This window comes from Dromaius novaehollandiae, chromosome 5 (genome assembly GCF_036370855.1).
Source record: "Dromaius novaehollandiae isolate bDroNov1 chromosome 5, bDroNov1.hap1, whole genome shotgun sequence".
Classification (NCBI taxonomy): Eukaryota; Metazoa; Chordata; class Aves; order Casuariiformes; family Dromaiidae; genus Dromaius; species Dromaius novaehollandiae.
In genome coordinates, this window is record NC_088102.1 from 18474465 (window position 1) to 18493480 (window position 19016).

The 19016-nt window shown below is 41.9% G+C and overlaps 1 protein-coding gene and 1 long non-coding RNA gene across 6 annotated transcripts in view; one reads left to right on the forward strand and one right to left on the reverse strand.

The window, feature by feature from the left end:
- Nucleotides 1-677, reverse strand: part of UNC79 (unc-79 homolog, NALCN channel complex subunit) — a 111206-nt gene extending 110529 nt beyond the window's left edge. For all 4 annotated transcript variants that reach the window (XM_064512149.1, XM_064512150.1, XM_064512148.1 and 1 more), the window contains exon 1: nt 400-677. In XM_064512149.1, coding sequence (XP_064368219.1) covers nt 400-421 — 22 coding nt within the window. In that variant the 5' untranslated portion in view covers nt 422-677. The remainder of the gene's footprint in view (nt 1-399) is intronic.
- LOC112990067 (uncharacterized) lies at nt 630-17474 on the forward strand. Of its 2 annotated transcripts, none has more exons than XR_010389334.1 (7): nt 630-819; nt 1291-2301; nt 2957-3660; nt 7354-7425; nt 10521-10643; nt 12548-12679; nt 13388-17474. It is a non-coding gene; the product is annotated as an uncharacterized LOC112990067 (long non-coding RNA). The 2 variants fall into 2 exon arrangements; XR_010389335.1 differs by having other exon boundaries at nt 1291-1347.
- The last annotated feature ends 1542 nt before the right edge of the window (nt 17475-19016 follow it).

Sequence of the window (19016 nt, forward strand, 5' to 3'; positions counted from 1 at the left end):
CCTCGGTGGGGACGGGGCAAGGCATGGCCCCCGCCGGGCCCCTCGCTTCCTCCCCTCCACCCGCCGCGCTCGGGCTGCACAAACATGTTGCCTCCTCCGCCACGCAGCGCAGAAATGTCACCGCGGAGCGGGCGGCCGGAGGCTTTCGGGGCTGCCCGCAGCGAGCGAAACAGCGGCGGCTAGGAAGGAAAAAGCGCGGAGGCCGGCAGCCCCCCACCGCCCCGCGGCAGCCACCGCTCGCGCCCGCTCCCGCGGAGCCCGGGCAGCGTTACCGCCGGGGCCACCCGCAGCGCGGCGACCGCAGCGCGCTCGGCCCCGCGCAGGGGAGGGAGGCGCCCCCCGCCCCCCGCCCGCCGCTCCCCGCCGCAGCGGGCGCCCCCGGCCGCCCCCGCCACTCACACTGCTCTGCCTTGGTGGACATGCTGCTGCCCGCGCGGCCGCCTCAGCCGCCAAGGAGCGGCTCCCCGCGGCCGCAGCGGAGGTGGAGGCGGTGCCGTCCCCGCCCCGCCCCGCCCCGCCTCGGCGCCGCGCTGGGGGCCGCTGCCGCAGGGCTGCGGGCCGGGGAGCGGCGGGCGCGGGGCGCGGCCGAGGCAGGGCCGGAGGCGGGAGCGGGCTGTTAAAGGGAAAGTGCGCGGCGGTGCCGCGGGAACATGGGCGCCGAGGGGCGGTGCAGCGCGGCCGCGGGGGCGGAACGGCTGCGTGAGGGGACGCGTGCGGCTGCCCGGGGGCTGTGAGGGCCGGAGGGCGGCGGCGGCCGCGCCCCTCCACACGGGCCGGGGGTATCGAAGGAGGTTGCCGAGGCGGCGGCGTTATCTGCCGGTAAGCGCGGCCGCAGCTCCCGCCGCAGCACGGTCAGATGCGGCGGTGCCTGTGCCGAAGGGGCCGCCCCGCCCGGAGGCCGTGGCGGTGCCCCCGGAAGGTGGCAGTGCCCCGGGCTGGCAGGGCGTTGGGGGGCGCTGCTTGCGAGGTCGGCGGCGGCCTCCCCGAGTGGGGTTTGCAGCGAGCGTCGCCGTCGCCGCCAGAGCAGGTCCTTGCCCCCCAGCTCCCACAGCCCTGCCGTGACCTGCTGCTCCGAGCTAGAGCTTCAGGGAGGCCAGAGGGAGGGCACTGAGGCCGGCCGTGGCTGACAGCAGTACTGTGAGGGAATTATTCGTGAGGGTGTCTGCTTAAGGCACAAATTTTGTTTCCCTGGCTACTTCTCCTCGCCTTGACACCCTCCGGCTTTCATGTCTGCCTCAGCAGGGCACACGGTGATGTGCATCTGCTCATTTTCCCCATTTGTTTCCTCAGCGCTCCGAGGACATTGGGGATGGATGGTCATGCCGCTGACTTCCCTGCCCCAAAGAGGTGAGGGCTGAACTCAGACCTCTGAACCTGTCGCCTCTCCATCACTAGTTCCCAGCTATAGGTGCTGCCCCAAGCTCCATCAGCACAGGATGATGGTTGGGTGGAAGGACCAGCCATGGTGGGAGCACTAGGCTCTTTGTGAGGAGCCCACATCGAGACAACCTCCAGGTCTGTGAGTGCGCCAAGGACCCGCAGAGGCCCCAGGAATTAATCATGCCATGAAGAAGGAGGCAGGATCTCCTTCCTTATCCCGCAAGTGGAGCTAGTGTTATAACAAAAGGAGGGAGAAAGGATAACAGGTACCCTGAGGCAGATACCTTCAGCACTGTGCAGCCCACTAGTCCAAAGGAGCATGAGGAAGCTCAGAATGTGTGGCCTGCAATATGGGCATACCTGTGCTTTCTAACCTAAGGTACTGAAAGAACCGATAGCCCAAGGTCTGTCGCATGGCCCTTCCAGATTCACATGGAGACAGAAATTTCTTTGCTCCTGAACATTCAGGAGGACCCTAATAACAGCTATAGACTCCTGCCATGCGAAAACATCATTAGAAAGCTTAAAGATATAACATTTTTAGAAATATTGAAAGCGTGAAGAAAAACCTTTTTTTTCTCTTTTCCAAAGAAAAAGTGAGGGAAATTGAAATAATACACATTTTCTAAAAGTGAGAAATATATATAGTTTATGGAGCACATGGACCCATGTTCATTCCACTTCAGTTTAGACACATTACTGTAATACTCAAACTGAGAACCCTGTGATCCGTGAGCACATCCAGTGGTGTAGCTCCAGAAAGTCATTCAGGCCGTCCAAGGTCTGAGTTGCCTTCCGAAGGTACCTATTCTTTCCATCAATTGCAGAGGGATTCTGTGTTTTACAGTACCCTGCCTTAAGGCTACCGGCGCCTGAGGGCAGGTAGAGGGAATCTGCACCTTGACAAGTAATATAAGACACGTAAGTAGGTGTTCTTTTCTCTTAAATAGAAACATATATGTATATGCAAACATCCGTACAGTATATCACCACATGAGGTTTTACAGAGGGAGATGTGTACATACTAAGATATTTATATATTGACATGTATCTATAGTGGAAAGAGAAGAGAGATTTAAATATTGAAAACAGAAGGAGCAGAATACTCTTGTGGAAACAGAAAGGGAAGTGGTACTCATTGTGCACAGACAGAATGTATAAATAGAGCCTTAATGCTTTTCAGTTATAAAAGAAATTCACATTACTAAAGAAAGAATTTAAAAAAGACAAATAGGCCACCTCTGTATTGGTTTTAATTTACTTAACACTATTTCAGTGAAAACCAATGTAAATATTTTCTACAGCATATAGGAACTGTGTATTTCCTAATATTACAAATCTTGAAACAAAGTAGCTTTATCTGAAGTACTGAAGTTGTTATTACTAACTGAAAGCATTCAAAAAGAAGTGCAGTAATAATATAATTTAAATCATTATTCTTCTGTTCATTCCAAGAGAAATTTTTTGCGAATGTATGTCTCGTCAGTTCCCCAGCTTTCTCATTTTTCTGTATCAGGTCTCAGAAATTAACAGCTAGCTTTTCTGAAACTCTCCAAATTTCTTTCATTTTTTTCAGATCCTCACACCTCTGAGAAAGATATGTGGAGGCAGCAGGATTCCATCAGCCAGGGCATGGGAGAGTTGATAGATACAAAGCCAGTTAGAGTATATTCTCTCTTCTCAGAGAGCTGGGCTGCCTAAGATGAGTAGGCCTGCAGTAGGCAAAGAGGACAGTGCAATGGAGGTGGAGAGAAGTAGGTACATTTTCTTATTCATCATGCGAGGCAATGCATCCAAATTACTGCTGCCCAGATTTGAGGATGATGCACATTCTATGACAGGAACTGCAGTGAAGGGGCAGACGCTTTTCACTGGCATTTAACTGGTTGGCTTTTTTCTCAGAGCAATCTTCTAAAAATACTGAATGTGCAATGTTTTTTCAACACCACTTAATTAGTTCCAAAACAGAGCTCTTAATCTATTTCCCTTGAGGCCATCACAGCCTTCATGTAGTTCTTTCCACACTCCCTTCTATTTGCAAACCCCAAAGAGGGAGAGGAGCCAGTATAAACTACTACCACTGGCTAGTATGAACAAGCTGCAGTGACTATAATGGGACTGATTAGCAGCTGAAAGACATCGCTTAACTGGGAGAAGAGTTGCCTCCATTTTCTTCAGTAGTACTTCACAAAAGCAAAGAGCAGTTGGCCTGTCCTATATGTGGCTTGCTCCTTCCTGTTGAGCTCTCTGCAAGATCCTGCAGATTGCTACCTGAACAAGGTGAGGCAGAAACTTCTTACGCTTATATTCACTCTCTTATTGGAAACTGATTTTTGATATCTGATCCAACCTCTGCCAAAGTCAATGAAAGCCTTTCTGTTTATTTTGATCAAGTGTCCAGGAAGGCCACATGGTGCTACAAGCCCTTCCAACCCTAGGCCTCACAGCACAGGACATAAGTGGTGAAAATATAGACAGATGGCTTGCAGACCTCCTTGAAACAGGCTACTGAAGACAGTTTTCATCTTTATCATGAGTTTCTGTCTGTTGATGCAGCAAATCATGCTTAACTGCTTTGTTCCTCATTAGGGAACAGTAGGGAACTAGCAGCACTGAGAAAAACTGAAGTCCCATATGTATCTTTTAAAATATACCACGCATTCACGTACTGTAGTAGTGAGTCTATTAAAAACACTCAAGTTGATGAAGCAATATGCTGGAAAATATGAATTCCATTTATCATGTAAAATTTCATCTTTGGTTTAAATGCCTGAAAATTGCAGCTATGCCTACATTTACTGAACAAGGTCCTATACAGTTCAGCATGTAATTCAGGTATATATGGAAACCAAATTATTGCTTATGAGTCTTTATAACATGCCTAAGCAATGCCTAAGCCCTGCATAAATCCTGATCGAACTTTTCTGTTATTGGGTCAAACTCTTTGATAGATTGCCTAGTTTATTAATATAAGTATAGACTGCCATGTTTTAACTTGTGAAGAAATGCCAAGAAGCAGCAAATGCAGGAAAACGGTACTCTGGGAATTAATTTCTCAAGTCTCTGTGCTGAATAGAAGTCACCATTTCTCAGCAAGATCCTCATGGGTTTGTCTAATAAAATGCATACAGTGCTTCACTGGAAACATTTTTAAGCAGCTGAGATTTATGTCTATGTGCCTTTTACTTCTGCATGCACTCAGTTAAGAGCACACATAAAAGCTGCAGGCTCTGAAAGTCCACAAGTCATTAGTGCAAGAACATATTTTCAACAATAAATGAACAGGGAATGGAACACATACATACAAACTGATGAAAAACAAAAAAGACAAGTTGTACTTTTCTGAGCTGATGAGTGGGAATTTTGCAAAATTACAGAATCACTGAGGTTGGAAGGGACCTCTGGAGATTGCATAACCCAACTCCCCTGCTCAGAGCAGGAACAACTAGAGTAGGTTGCTCAGTGCTGTCTCCGGTTGGGTTTTGACTATCTCCAACAATGGAGACTCCACAGCTTCTCTGCCAACCTGTTCCAGTGTTTGACTACCCTCACACTAAAAAAAATTTCTTATGTTTAAATGGAATTTCCTGTGTCCCAGTTTGTACCCATTGCCTATCATCCTGTCACTAGGCACCACTGAGAAGAGTTTCGGTCCGTCTTCTTCCTCTCTCCCGTCAGGTATTTATACACATTGATAAGATCCCCCCTGAGCCTTCTCTGCTCCAGGCTAAACAGTACCAGCTCTCTCAGCCTCTCCTCAAATGTCAGATACTACCAGCTCTTAATCATCTCCATGGCCCTTTGCTGGACTCGCTCCAGTATGTCCGTATCTTTCTTGTACTGGGGAGGCCAGCACAGGACACAGCAATCCAAACATGGTCTCAACAGTGCAGAACTGCTAGCAATGCTCTTCCCAGTACAGACCAGGGATGCTGTTGGCCTTCTTTGCCCCAAGGGCACATTATTTGCTGATGTTCAGTTTGCTGTCCCCCAGGTCCTTCTCTGCAAAGCTGCTTCTCGGCTGGTCAGCCACCAGTCTGTATTGGTGCATGGAATTATTCTTCCTGAGTTGCAGGACTTTGCATTTCCCTAGGAGGTTCCTCTCTGCCCATTTTTCCAGTCTGTCAGATTCCCACTGAATGGCAGCACAACCCTCTGGTGTATCAACTACGCCTCCCACTTTCATATTGTTTGCAAACTTGCTGAGGGGGCACTCTGTCCCATCATCTAGGTCATAAATGAAGGTATTAAGCAGTATTGTCCCCAATATCAATCCCTGGAGTGCACCGCTAGCAACTGGCTTGCAGCTGGATTTTATACCACTGATCACAACCCTTTGAGCTCAGCAGTTCAGCCAGTTTTTAATCCACCTCAACTGTCCATTTATCTAGTTTGTACTTCAGCAGTTTGTCTATGAGAATATTATGGAAGATGGTGTCTAAAGTCTTGCTGAAGCAGGATAAACAACATCCACTGCCCTCCCCTCTTCCACCAAGCCAGTCATCTCATCGTAGAAGGCTATCAGGTTGGTCAGGCATGATTTCCTCTTTACGAATCCGTGATAACTACTTCCAATCACCTTCTTGTCCTTAATATGTTTGAAAATGGATTTCCAGGATTATTTGCTCCCTCACCTACCCAGGGATCCAGGTGAGAGTGATTGGCCTGTAGGTCCCGGGATTTTCCTGCTTGCCCTTCTTGAAGATAGCAGTGACATTTGCTTTCTTCCAGTCATAGTAAGGAGGTTCCTCTCCTGATCACCTTGACCTTTTAAAGATAATCAAGAGTGGCCTCGCAGTGACATCGGCCAGCTCCCTCAGCACTCATGGATGCATCCCATCAGGTCCCATAGACTTGTGTATGTCCAGTTTGCTTAAATGTTCCCAAACCTGATCCTTCTGCACCAAGGGTAAGTCTTCCTTGATCTAGACTTTCCCACTGGCCTCAGGGGCCTGGGATTCCTGAAGGCAAGTCTTACCAGTAAAGACCAAAGCGAGGAAGGCATTGAGTACTTTGGCCTTTTCTATGTCCTTTGTCACCAGCCCCTGCCCCAATCAGCAGTGGGCCCCCATGTTCCATAGTCTTAATTTTTTCTGCTCACGTACCCTTAGAAGCCTTTCTCGTTGCCCTTCACATCCCTCACCACATTCAACTCCAGGTGGGCTTTGGCTTTTCTAACCCCATCTCTTTACGTTTGGACAGTGCCTCTGTATTTCTGGATCACCTGCCCCTGATTCCACCTCTTGTATGCTTCCTTTTTATGCCTGAGTTTTGTCAGGACTCCTTGTTTATCCATGCAAGCCTCCTGCTGCCTTTGCTTGACTTCCCACATGGCAGGATGGACCGTTCTTGAGCTTGGATTTCTGGATATTAAGATGACGAAGTATATTCAAGAGAGCGACAAAACTTATCCACCTCTCACAGAGGAATTAGTTATGAAGCACATTCTCTGTTCCGCTGTCCCAAGAGACTTTATTCTTCTATTTTCTTCCACTATAGCTTTTGCAGGATAAGGTAGATAAGGTTTGGAAGGGATGTGGAGTTTGTGTTTTTTGTGTTGTGTTTTAACTTAATATTGTCTGCCAGAATAACGGTGAGAACTGCAATTACAATATATTTCAAGAATACAATAATGAAATATACTATAAAAAGAAAAGAAGTCTTCCAGAGATAAATTCACTGTTTATGCGACTGTTGTCAGTTTCAATTAAATTTTCAAGTATTAAGCTCTGAACAGAGACAAAATGGAGTATTGTTCATTTGTTTTTAATCTCCAAGCATTAAGAAGTCTATTTTTAGAAAGGTAATCTTTCCTGAAAAATATGAAATTTTAATCTCTCCTACCTTGAACTGTATGCAGAAAATTCCTTAAATTGTTCATAGATGAAATTAAATGTGTGTGTCTGTGTGTGTGTATAAACACATCTGTCTACGTATCAATATATAGGTATATATTTATATGTTTTTATACAGAGATATTCACTGTTACCAACTCTCAATATATTCTCATGGTGTTTTCCTTAAAGATCCAGCTTCCAGAGTCAGGTAATTACCTAAATATCTATTTGAATTTTAAATAAAAGTACGTTCGTGCCTGACACATTCAGAGACTCAAATGCAGAATAAACAGTTTGAAACGAACGAGGATTTAAATGCCTAAGTGAGAGGAAAGGATCAAAAGGCTTTGTAAGTTTTATCAAACAACACAAAACAAATAAAGACAGCGTATTTTTAATTTAATTTATTTTAAGCCAGTATTTTGATTTTTTGATACTTGCACATGATTTCTGGCATGAGGTTGTCATTAACTGCATTTTGATAGAGGCCATAAACTGCACATGAGAGATCAGAAAACTCTTGCAATGTCTCAGACTTTAGTTTTAATTACTAAAGGCATATCTGAATTGAATACTCTACCATGAAATGAAGGAGGCAAGGGAGAGGGAAGTCTGACTGGTGAGCCAGCAATAATCTCAGTAAGAAAAAAGACAAACATAACAAGTCAAATGAAGCAGGAACAGGAGAGGGCAAGCTTCCCTGGCACTCAGGGCTTTTCAACCCACATGGTGTTCTCTGGGGATCTAACACTACCCACAGGCTAATCTAACCGAGATGCAAGGAAAAGATCTGGAGCCCCTGAGCAGGTCCTGCTCAGGGACTGACCTTACATCTTTCAGATTCAAACAGCAGATGAAGCCCTTCAGGCTCAGATATGTGCATTTAACAGCAATAGTTAGACCCCATTAAATGTAACTTGTCCCTAAATCTGTGTTCTCTCTATGCATTAATCCTCATGAATGACTGTGAAATAGATAATTGCTTGAGAAAAGAGTCTATGTAGGATTAAACTGAACCATTAGGCTCAACTCAGATAAACTGCACCATGTATCCCTGTTGGCACAGGATGATTTCTGGAGCTGTTCCTCAGGACTCCTGGGTTAACTAGCATCAGCCAAAACACGCTGAATGGAAGAGATGTCTGTTGTGCACAGAAAATCATTTCTGTGCACAAGAGTAACGTAATGTTTGTGCATCACTTCAGCACTCAAAAGATAGCTTGTATAAGTGCTGAGGTCTTTTGCTGACACTCTGCAGGGGAAGAATTTCAACTTAGGAGAAAAGTATCAAAACTTGGCCTCTGTGCTGAGACTTACAAATGCAAAGAAAACTTCCTGTCTTGCCTTCAGTGTTACCAACACTCAGCAATATGTACAGAAAAATCAAGCAGGCCAAATTAAAATACTCTCTTTGCACACAATTATTGCCCTTAGGATAGGATGAAAGAAGAAAGAACATAAACTGGTGATAATCATGATATTCCCTGTCCTGTAGGAGGGTCCCGGCCTATTCCGAAGAGGAAGATGTAGAGTAGAGTAGGATAGAATTAAAATAGGACAGGACAGGACAGGACAGAGTAGAGTAGAATCAAATCGAATAGAATCGAATAGAATAGATATTAGCAGTTATGGTAGAAGTGATCATGATGTGATCAGAAGCTTGGCTGAAGCCACCAGCACATATCACTTTTGCCATGTGGCATATGACAAATGCATTTCAGTCATCACTGACTTGGGTTAATTCGAAATGAGAGACTGAGTGGTGAAGAGCTCTGGGCTTCATTACTAGTGCTATGAACCGAACAGCATAACCAGCTTGTGATGTTAATACTTGTTTTTTTCCCCTCCCCAAAATGGAATAATGAACACTTCAGGGAAAAATCAGCACCAGGAAATGCAGTTGTTGTTTTTACAAATCTGTAATTTTCTTCTTATTCTGAGAATTACCTCAATTAGCTCCTTGGATGTTAGTTTTTTTATTACATTTGTCAGTATCTGTCAGAGTAAAAAAATATCTCTGATAAATGCTCTCAATTACTATTCTAGTGTAATCTCATTAGCCTCTAAAAGAACAAATTACATAATTTGTTGCCATAGCAGTGGAGTTTACAGAAATGAGTGGTGACCTGCATAGAGAATTAGCACAAACCTGATGAGCATATACCAGGACTATTATAAAATCAGAATTTGCTTTACTAGCCCTAAGAAACACAGCATTAATGTCAACTACCATGCCTTATTTATGAAAATTAGTGTCACCCTGGTTGAATTAGATCCCCTTCCAATAACTTGATTTATTTATTGCCTGTAGTCTCAGACTTGTGCAGAACTGTCCATGCCAACCACCTATACCGCTAAAGTAAAAGCATACTGTAATATTAGTGAAGCTTTGAGAGTTATGAGGAAAAATGTCCAAAATTGCCTTCTTAACCTTATCAAGGCATCACGGCCGTGTCACAGATATGACACTGAGATGGACAACAGGAAACCCAGAGCAAAAATTTTATTTTGCTTTACTATTTCTGCACATAAGTAAAAATGCCAGAGCAGTTCAAAGAACACTGAAAGCCCCATTTCTGTCTGAGAAAGGATTCTGCTGGGCAGAAACAGTGTCATAAGAGAAGGCATAAGATTTTCTAGGGAGGAGGTGAGGAAAAGCTATGCAACTTTCAACACTGCTAAAATCCTAGGCATTTTATTGCATGTAAACCTCCTGTGTACCGTGTTTGTGACCCACACAGGGAGCAAGCCTTGGCTCAGGAACAAAAAGTGTTGACTGACCTTACTCATGTCCTTCAAGATTAGTGTGCTAGTAGCTTAGTATCCTATTATCCTAGTACTATTGTAGTACTTAGTACTAAATAGTACTGTTACTACATAGTATCCTAGTACTATTGTAGTACTTAGTACTAAATAGTACTGTTACTACATAGTATCCTAGTACTTAGTACTAAATTGTGTAAATTGTATCCTAGGTATTATCCTCGTATCCAATTTAAAGTCAGCTAGCTGGTCCCTCCTCCAGGTGAAGATACCAAAGTGGCTTGCTCCAGATGGGAGTCTGGGAGCTACAAAAATGAACTGAAGTGGTCTATCACACAGGAGAGCTTTGGGGCAAAACAAGAAGTGAACTAAATCGACAGAAGAGGTGCACTCTTAGAGCAACCTGTAGGAAAGCTGCTGCAACTTAGACAGGAGTGTCCACATTTTTCTCATCTGCCAATCCTTAGAAATTTTCAAGCGGAGGTGTTCACCAATCTATAGCAAATTTAAGCCTAACTGACAACTGGTTGTTTTCCCCAGTTACTTTTTGTAGACCCAGTGAGTCTATGCACCATAAGCTGAATACTACTGGATCTCTTAAGTAATAGTGGGACCTCACCTGGAGCATCCATGCTTGGGAAGAGGCAATATAGTGGATGAAAGGTACCATTAACACTCCTCCTTACTCAGAGCTGTAATGAACATTTTAGCATAAATCTGTACTGCAGCACATAACTATAACCACAGGCCATGTAGATATTCCAAAGTTTAATTCAACTCAAGACCTCTTGTCTTAGCTAGAATGGCTGTCATTATGTTTTTATGGAAGCTCAGACTTTGGCAATTTACCATTAGGAACTACTGCTGGTAGCCAGTTTGAGGCCAGCTCTGGTACATCTGTAAGAAATGCAAACCATTGTTGTAGATACACCATGAGAAACACAGCAGGGATCTTCCTTCAAAGGTCTACATCCACCTGCTGCTAACATGCTGCCTGACCCTGGGCAGATGCTTTGTTTGGTGGTCCCCATCTGTATAATTACAGGATGATGGGGTTTGCCCCTCTTTGCAAAGCACTCCACTGATGTCCTCACATGAAGCACAGCACTGTTCAGAGAGCCCTCACCTAGCAGGGAGCCCCAGCACTGTGATACCCAGTGTGCTGCAAGTATGGTCATTGCCACTGAAATGCGATTGCCAGATATTAAACACTGTCTAGCTTTTTTACTGAATTTCATCAAGTACAATTCTCACTGCTCCACTCACATACTCTGAGTATTCATTATAACCAGGCAAACCTATTATTTGTTATCAGAATTTAAAAGGACAAGTACCACAACTGAAAGGTGTCATGTCTTACTGGTTTATTTAGTTACTACCAGGTGAGATATAGATGACAAAATTAGATGCTTTATCCAGCACAAGTAGGCACATTGAAATATTTAAAACAGTCTTTTACAAAAGATTTTGCAAAATAGGCTAATTGATTTCAGTGGATATACCTACGGTATGCAAGAGCAGTGTTTCACTATACTTGCCCACCTATATTACACTTACTGGCATGGTTTTTTCTCTGAATAGCAGGAATGTAGGTCCCCATCCAAAACTCATTAAAATCTGCAGGAAACCTTCCATACACGTAACAGGGCCTCAGATCAGGCTGTTAGATTCAAGTGACAAAGCTATAATGTTCCATAAAAAATAAAGCACCACCACTTCCTTTAAACTATCAAAGTGTCTCCATTTTCACGCTGAAAACTCAAATTATGGTTTAAGGCCTGAAGGGAACTCAAACATTTTATATGAAAATCATACTTCAGAAATACAGCAAGAATGTACACTCTTACTTAACCAAAAAAAGAATTCATTCAAAACCCTTCAGAATCTGTTTTGATATTATTGTGGATTGTCTTACAGATGACTTTAATGGAGTTATAAATCATATTCAACTAATCTTTAGGCATCACAAAAGATTAATACTCCATGTTTTTCGAGGCAGACATGAGCTCATTAGAAGGCATTCCTTCATAACATGAATAATACCATAATATGACATAATGAATATTATTTATTATACTCATTTCAAATATAGTCTGGACTTTAAAGTATTTATCATAGCATTTATTATAAACAGCATACATGGCAAAAACTTTCCAATATCAGAAATTTAAATCTAAAAATTGAAAATAAAGCATCTGACAATCACAACCTGCAGAAAAACATTTATTCTGGTAGAAGGGTAGACTTTGGGAAAGATATTTTTGTATCGTTACACCATTTTGTATGAGGGTACAGTTCTACAATATCTGCAAATGTGTATAGCTTTCTGATCTGTGACTGTCCCACAGGACTGGAACTTTAGCCATATTCCCTATTTGGATTCTTTTTCATACAGAAAGAAGGTAGCATATATAAAACCTGAACTTATTTTTCAATCATTTTGTTTTAAACTGACCCTCAAGCCATGGTGTTCTCCCTTTAAAGAGATTCCAAGCTAGGAGTATCTACAGCATATCTGAGCCTCCAGATCCTGATTTGGAAAGAGTGTCTTCTATTTCTTTTTATAGCTTGGAAGGTGGCACAGGAACCATCCAGCCGGTCCAAGAACTGCCAGTGAAAATGCTGAGAATCCAATGATAGTCTCCTAAGTTAAAGGAAATAAGGTTAAATGAAGCTAAACAAACTGGAATGCTTCTAGGGTAAGCAGTCTATTGCTAACCAGATTATCTGATATTATTGAACTTCTGCAGCTATAATCCCAGAAACGTGATAGATTCTAAAGGAAAAATAATCCACAGGGGATTATATTAAATGTTTGGACTAGAAGCACTAGTAATCCATTATGAGTTAGAAAAAATTATCCTAGTCCCTGACATGCACGGACACACGCATAGACAAAAGATATTTAGAAACATTCAGAAGAGAAAGCAAATTTATTATTTTCCTAGAGATCCAATATATTTCATGCCAAGGTGGTGAGCTTTTTATGAATAAAATCTTTACAGAAACAGTATTATTTGCTTGAAAGTTACAGTAGTGCAGCTCACCACTAATCATATATGAGAACTTTGGGTAACTACCAACACTGGGAGATGATGTAAGGGGGGAGGGAGTTGCTGCTAACAATTAACTTTTGAGGGCTATGTCTTATAAAATCACATATTGGAGCAGTTCTGCTGGGGAAAATAATCAGGACTCACAAAAGCCATTCTTCAGAAATGGGATTTTGCTCCATATCTGTCTGTAGGCCACTATGAAAGTATTCTCTTTCCCTTGGGAATGAGCTTGCCTTCTTGGAGGTGGGAAAAGAGGAACTTTTGTGAGGAATAGAGGGAAGCTCTTGGGGAGAATTGGCTTCTATCAGGGGGACAAGTCTGAAGAAAACCTGTATTTTATATATGGCACAGATCAGTGAGAAGAACCTCTTCTGAGAAGACTGGGCCTTACGCCTAAGCTATGAGTGACGAAAGAAGATGTGAGGACACAAAGAGAATACTCACCAGCAGTCCCACATTCTCCTTGGGTGGATAGCTGTGGATGCAGCAGCTGCCCCAACTGACAGACCCAAAGCAGAAGAGTCGGGATCCTCGATGCATTACAGGGCCCATCATTTTATCCAGGTGAGGGGAGAGCCCAGCTGGGAAATTCTGTCCAGACAGTAACTACTGCTGTGAGAGGCTTTGCAGTTCTTCGTTTTTTTCTCCTGTTCAAAGTCTGTAGGATGCTGAATACTTTTCAGTAAAAGTAAGGAGTCCTGCTACTTTACAGTCAAGTCCCTTTATTTTTAAATTGCATGCATGAAGCATCAACATAAACCAAAATCTACCAGGTAGATGCTGTCCTCACCAACAGCAAGAGTGTACTTATGTGCCTGCTCTTTCTTGGAAAAAAACACCTTTGGATCACTGCAGCCACCTCCCACAAGCTCACTTAGTGATGCTGCTGAGCCCAGCAGATGGGAGGAGTCTGTCTGTGCTGTTGATGCTGAGACAAAATGGAAAAACTGTCTGTCCTCATAACTACTACAGCCTTAAAATTCCTGCTTTCCTTACCCTATGTTCACATTGTGTGTACCTCTTCAAACAAATTATTTGCACACGAAATTATACACTCTCTAAAATTCCCATTTGCCCACACTTGTAGTTCACCTACCACCTTCTTCCACAGAAAGATCTGACTAATAAATGACTGGCGCCTCAAATAAAACAGTTACCTGCACCTCACTGCAGAGAATATTCCTCCATCTCCTATCTAAAATTCAGTTGTACAAAGAAGATACGGAGAGGCCAGCTGGGATACCAGGCTTCCACAGTGGGGAAAGATGGCCAGGTAACATCAAGCCACCCATCTGGGTCCAGTATCAAAGCAGAATGTGTGTCAGGGTTACAGACAAAGGAAAAAAAATGTTATGAGCATTACTGGTAGGAGACTGTATAAGAACAAAAGTAGCTGGACAAGTACAGAGAGGGATGTGTCCATGCCTCCACACTCAGAGCTGGATGGATGCTGTAGAGTTACAGTGGTGTGGCTCTATGCCCCAGTTTAGGATCTCTTAGCCCAGCATTAGCACCATGCTAACTTGGCAACTCGACTTGCAACCTGGAGCCAGCTTATGACAAGTCAGCTTTCAGCAATAGCAATCAGATGTTTGACAGTGTAAGATGTGTTACTTTTGCACTTGGAGGTTAACAGATGGGAAAGTAAATAATCCTCCCCTCAGCTACGGACTGTGCCACTTTCATTACAAGTATTTTTATTAGATGATTTTGTGCTTGTTAGATGCAGACGTGAAGATTTACACTTGGTTTCAATACAAGTACAACTTCATAGATTCCCTATTAATTTCTGTCTAAATATATTTTATTAATTTCTTCTACGTTTTCTTCTGTCTTTAATTACCAAAGCTTGAAGCGGACAACTATGAAATCCTTCTCTAGGCTTTTCATGCAAAAATATCTGCCAAGCTCTTCTCCAAGACAGCCTGCAATGCGGTGGTGGTGGTGAGAGCATCAGTCTGAGTTTTTTGACAATGTGTAGAATATGTTATCAAGGTGTAAAAAGCAAAGAGTTGCAATCTACACAAACAAACAATAGTGGATCAGTGATTAAACAGACATGTCTGGCATGTATTTTACCAATTCTGTGGGAGTTTTTTCTCAGCAAATTTACTTACTCCATTCTATGGAGGAAGAGACAACAAGTTTTTTCCTGTGAATCCTCCCTGTTCACTCAATATTTTAACTGGGTGTAACAACTACAGAATTTGTCCAGCAAAAATATGTCTGACAGGCATACAGTATACATAGTTCTGAGGAATACACTGAATAATGAAAAAGACTTACAAGTACTTACTTACCTGACTTTTTATTCCCATCTTATTTGAGTCCTCATTCATTTTTTTAAATGTATTTCCTTTATTATTTCTGTATTTTCTATTTCCTAGAGGTTTTTCATACTCTATTATTCAGAGTGTTTGTGTACAGGAGAGAGCATGGATTACTAAGATCCCAGAGAAGTTGCAGACACAGTTTCCTAGACAAAGTTATGGAGGAGATGCTGGGAAGTGGTGAATTCTCTTGAGTGCAATTGGGAAAATCACTATGAGGGTTGACTCTTCTTCCCTTGTGACCTGATATTCATTCTTTACTTTACAGCACTGCCTAAGGCATCAGTGACCTGCTCTCCGTTAGGATATTAACAAACAAATACACCTATAAAATTACTTAATTGAATAACTTACCGTTTGCATTTAACTAGGAGTTAAATTCTGTCCTGCATCACTTCAGTTTAATCATTTGAACATATTCAAAGTGAGTGTACAGTATTATTATTGTTTGATCTCTTTTTTCATTCATATAGTTATGCAGATAAATACTTATAATCCAGGGTAGGGAAAATTCACTTAGTGTCTTTTCATACAATATGGATAAGGAGAAAGAGATCTCTCTGGTGATGACTAAGTAGGGCTTGTTCCAGCCAGAATAGAGAGAAAAAAAATATTTCATTTTTTGCATGCACCTCTTTTACACTTTTCCTCCTTTCCTCCTTTTCCCTCCACTGAAGGGCTGAAAAAAAGAAAGGGATGTTTTGAAATGTCAAAACTGGGTAACATCAAAACTTGATAAAAGTTATAAAACTTTTCTCCATTTCAAAAGAAGTTTTAAATCATTGTTAAAAAGGTTTTTTAAAATCATTTAATCATCTATTTGTTTTCAAAAAAGGCTCATTTTCACAGGAAGAAACCCTCTTTTTGATGAAGTATAGTGACATTTTCTCATATCTGTTCAATCAGTAATGAAAGGCCATTTTTACATGAATTGTGGAAAATGCTTGTGTTTACATATTCCATATCTCTTAGTATACTATGCTGTAAAAGGCCCTTCTACTAACCTGAGTTAATTCCTTTAGTATGAACTCTCCTGCGTGAGGACTTCACCCAAAATACCAAATAAGATAGGTTGACATGATCCAGACAGATTTTCATTTGTTATGTAGATCAACTAAATCTGTATACTTCAGTCTTATATAAATATGTTTAAAGTAATTAGAGACCAAAAGACTGATTTGCATTCAGCAACTATAGCAGTATCAACTAAATAGGCAATAAATAAACCTAAGCAAACAAAAATTCTGAGACAGACTCTCCAATATCAAGAGATTGCTCTAGATGTATAGTCCTCAGATATTTTAAAATAACAATATTCAGGTTCTTCCATTTGTTTTCAGGTATTCTGCTTTTGGGGTTTGTGCTTTCTGTATGAACTTTACTTTTCTCTACAGCCGTGAGGATTAGAAACTTTCTGAAGTGAAACTGAGATTCTCTTGTCATCTTCCAACTATCTTTTTGCACAGACCTCACTAGCATTACTCCTGTTTTAAAAACAAATCAGACACTGCCCTACAGTAGCAACAGCTACTCTCATAAATCTTACATGGCTTGGCAATTATCTTCCAGCTTTCTGTGGGTTCGCTGGAAAATTAGATAAAATTTATTTTTCTAACAAACCTCCCACTACTTAGCTGTAAAGCCAAATGCATCTTCTGATACCCCTTGCTTTCAGCAGTGCCTCACCCTGGCATTTAGGGCCAGTCTGTGTATTTTTACATAGCAGTAAACAGTATTTGTCAAAGTACTCAAAAAGGCTCAGCTCAACACTTTCCAGACGCTCACTCTCCTCCCTCGGCCTATACGTTTCATATGACAATCACATCATTCGAATCTGAAATCACTGCACAGATTGCCTCTTCACCTATTTTACAGTGGATGACATACTTTATCAAATTACATAACTACAATATATGTTGCAACTTCTTTGGCAGGTAGTCTTCAGGACCCATTATCACTAATATACAGATCTGTAGTTTTTTCAGTCTTGATAAAATATAATGAACAATGACATTGTTGGGGAGAGAAATGTTAACCACTCTCTTTTTTCCTGATCTCCTACAAATACTCCCACAAATAAATACTCCCACAAATAAAACTCTTGATATTATCTTTGAAAGTCTATTTCTGATTCTTTGCATTTTCACAAATGAAAACATTTACATAGAGTTGGACTGAACTACTTTCTGAACGATCACTAGCTTAAATCATTAAAGATGTATCAAGATACAGAGGGATTGAAACAGAGAGTCTTGGAGCAATGCAAATTTAGGACAATTGTACTGATGTTGATTGTACTTAACCAGTATGAACACGGTGACTGTAAGCACCCAATTTTAAAAAGAAGTCACAATAATTACGCTGTTTTTGCTTTTTTTTTTAATGAGAAAAATTAGAGTAGAGTCAGCTTCAAATATTGTAACTTCCCTGCCACAAGTTTTATATTTTGGAAGAAAATCAAGGTCCTATTTCTACTTCTTGGACACACCATAAAATCTACCTTCAATAACTTAAATACACTTGATATTTATAAATATGCCTTATGTCAGGAATATTCTATTTTTCCTAAATTGCAGATCGATAATGAATATAGCAGAATATTGATGGTTTGGTGGTGATGCTACTCTTAGCCACCTCTTCAAATGCATAATAACACATATTCCAGTTTGCAAATAGATAACTGTTCTAAAGTTTATTTCTAGGCAGGTCATCATCTAGATGCATTTTAACATAAATTCATGAGCTTTTTATTCTGAACCTTATTAGCACATTTGCATAGACTTTTAGAAGCAGTTTGGGGAAAAAAATGCTGAAAGTGTTTTTTTTAAGAATGCAGCAAAGGTCCTTGGCTAAACTGAGTCCCAGCGTAACTAAAAACGAGTGCAGTACCTGGAGACATAGGGTAACTTCTGTCTCATCCAGCTCCAGCCTGGGGCTTTTTGTGTCTTTACAGTGCAGGCACTGCCACCTGGGGGCTGCAGAGCTGGTCCTCCCTGCAACTGTAAAGGGAAGAGCTCGCTAAGCTCAATGAAGTTGCTCCTCAGTAACATGCACGTATGAGAGAAAGGAAACAGATGCCGGAATCAGATGCTGCATGTTTATAATCCAGAATACGTGTTGCTCAAGAGCATTACCAAAGCAGACTTAATAACACCCAAGTCACCATTACATTTTGAATAAAGAAGCCATTTTCAAGTTAATTATGTGTATCCTTTTGCCCTGAGCATTTGGCCAGTATTTGATTCTCTATAGGTTGTTTCTGCCTGGAAGAAAAAATGGTATTGAAGGCACATACTTCTTTAATACAATCCTTTATCTTTTAAGAAAAGCAGCTGGATAATTCCTGTGTCCTTGAACACAGCCATAACGAATTTCTTGTTCATAATTCTACAACTGTTTTTACTCCAGAAAGAAATAAAGTCTCCTTTTCTCTCAACTCCAGTCTCCGGTAGGTTCATCCCCCGGACTTCACTGAGGCATCTAAGTTAGGAGCATGGTCTGCATAGATTCCTTCTACTGTTCTTTTTGATTTCTTCAATGTACAGATCTTCCCTTATTCCCAGTGTGCACCTAAGATCTGAATTTACCATGCAGCTGCCCTTCTTCCTCTACTAAGTTTAAGAAGAGTCCAGCGTACCTGTGTTCCTAAC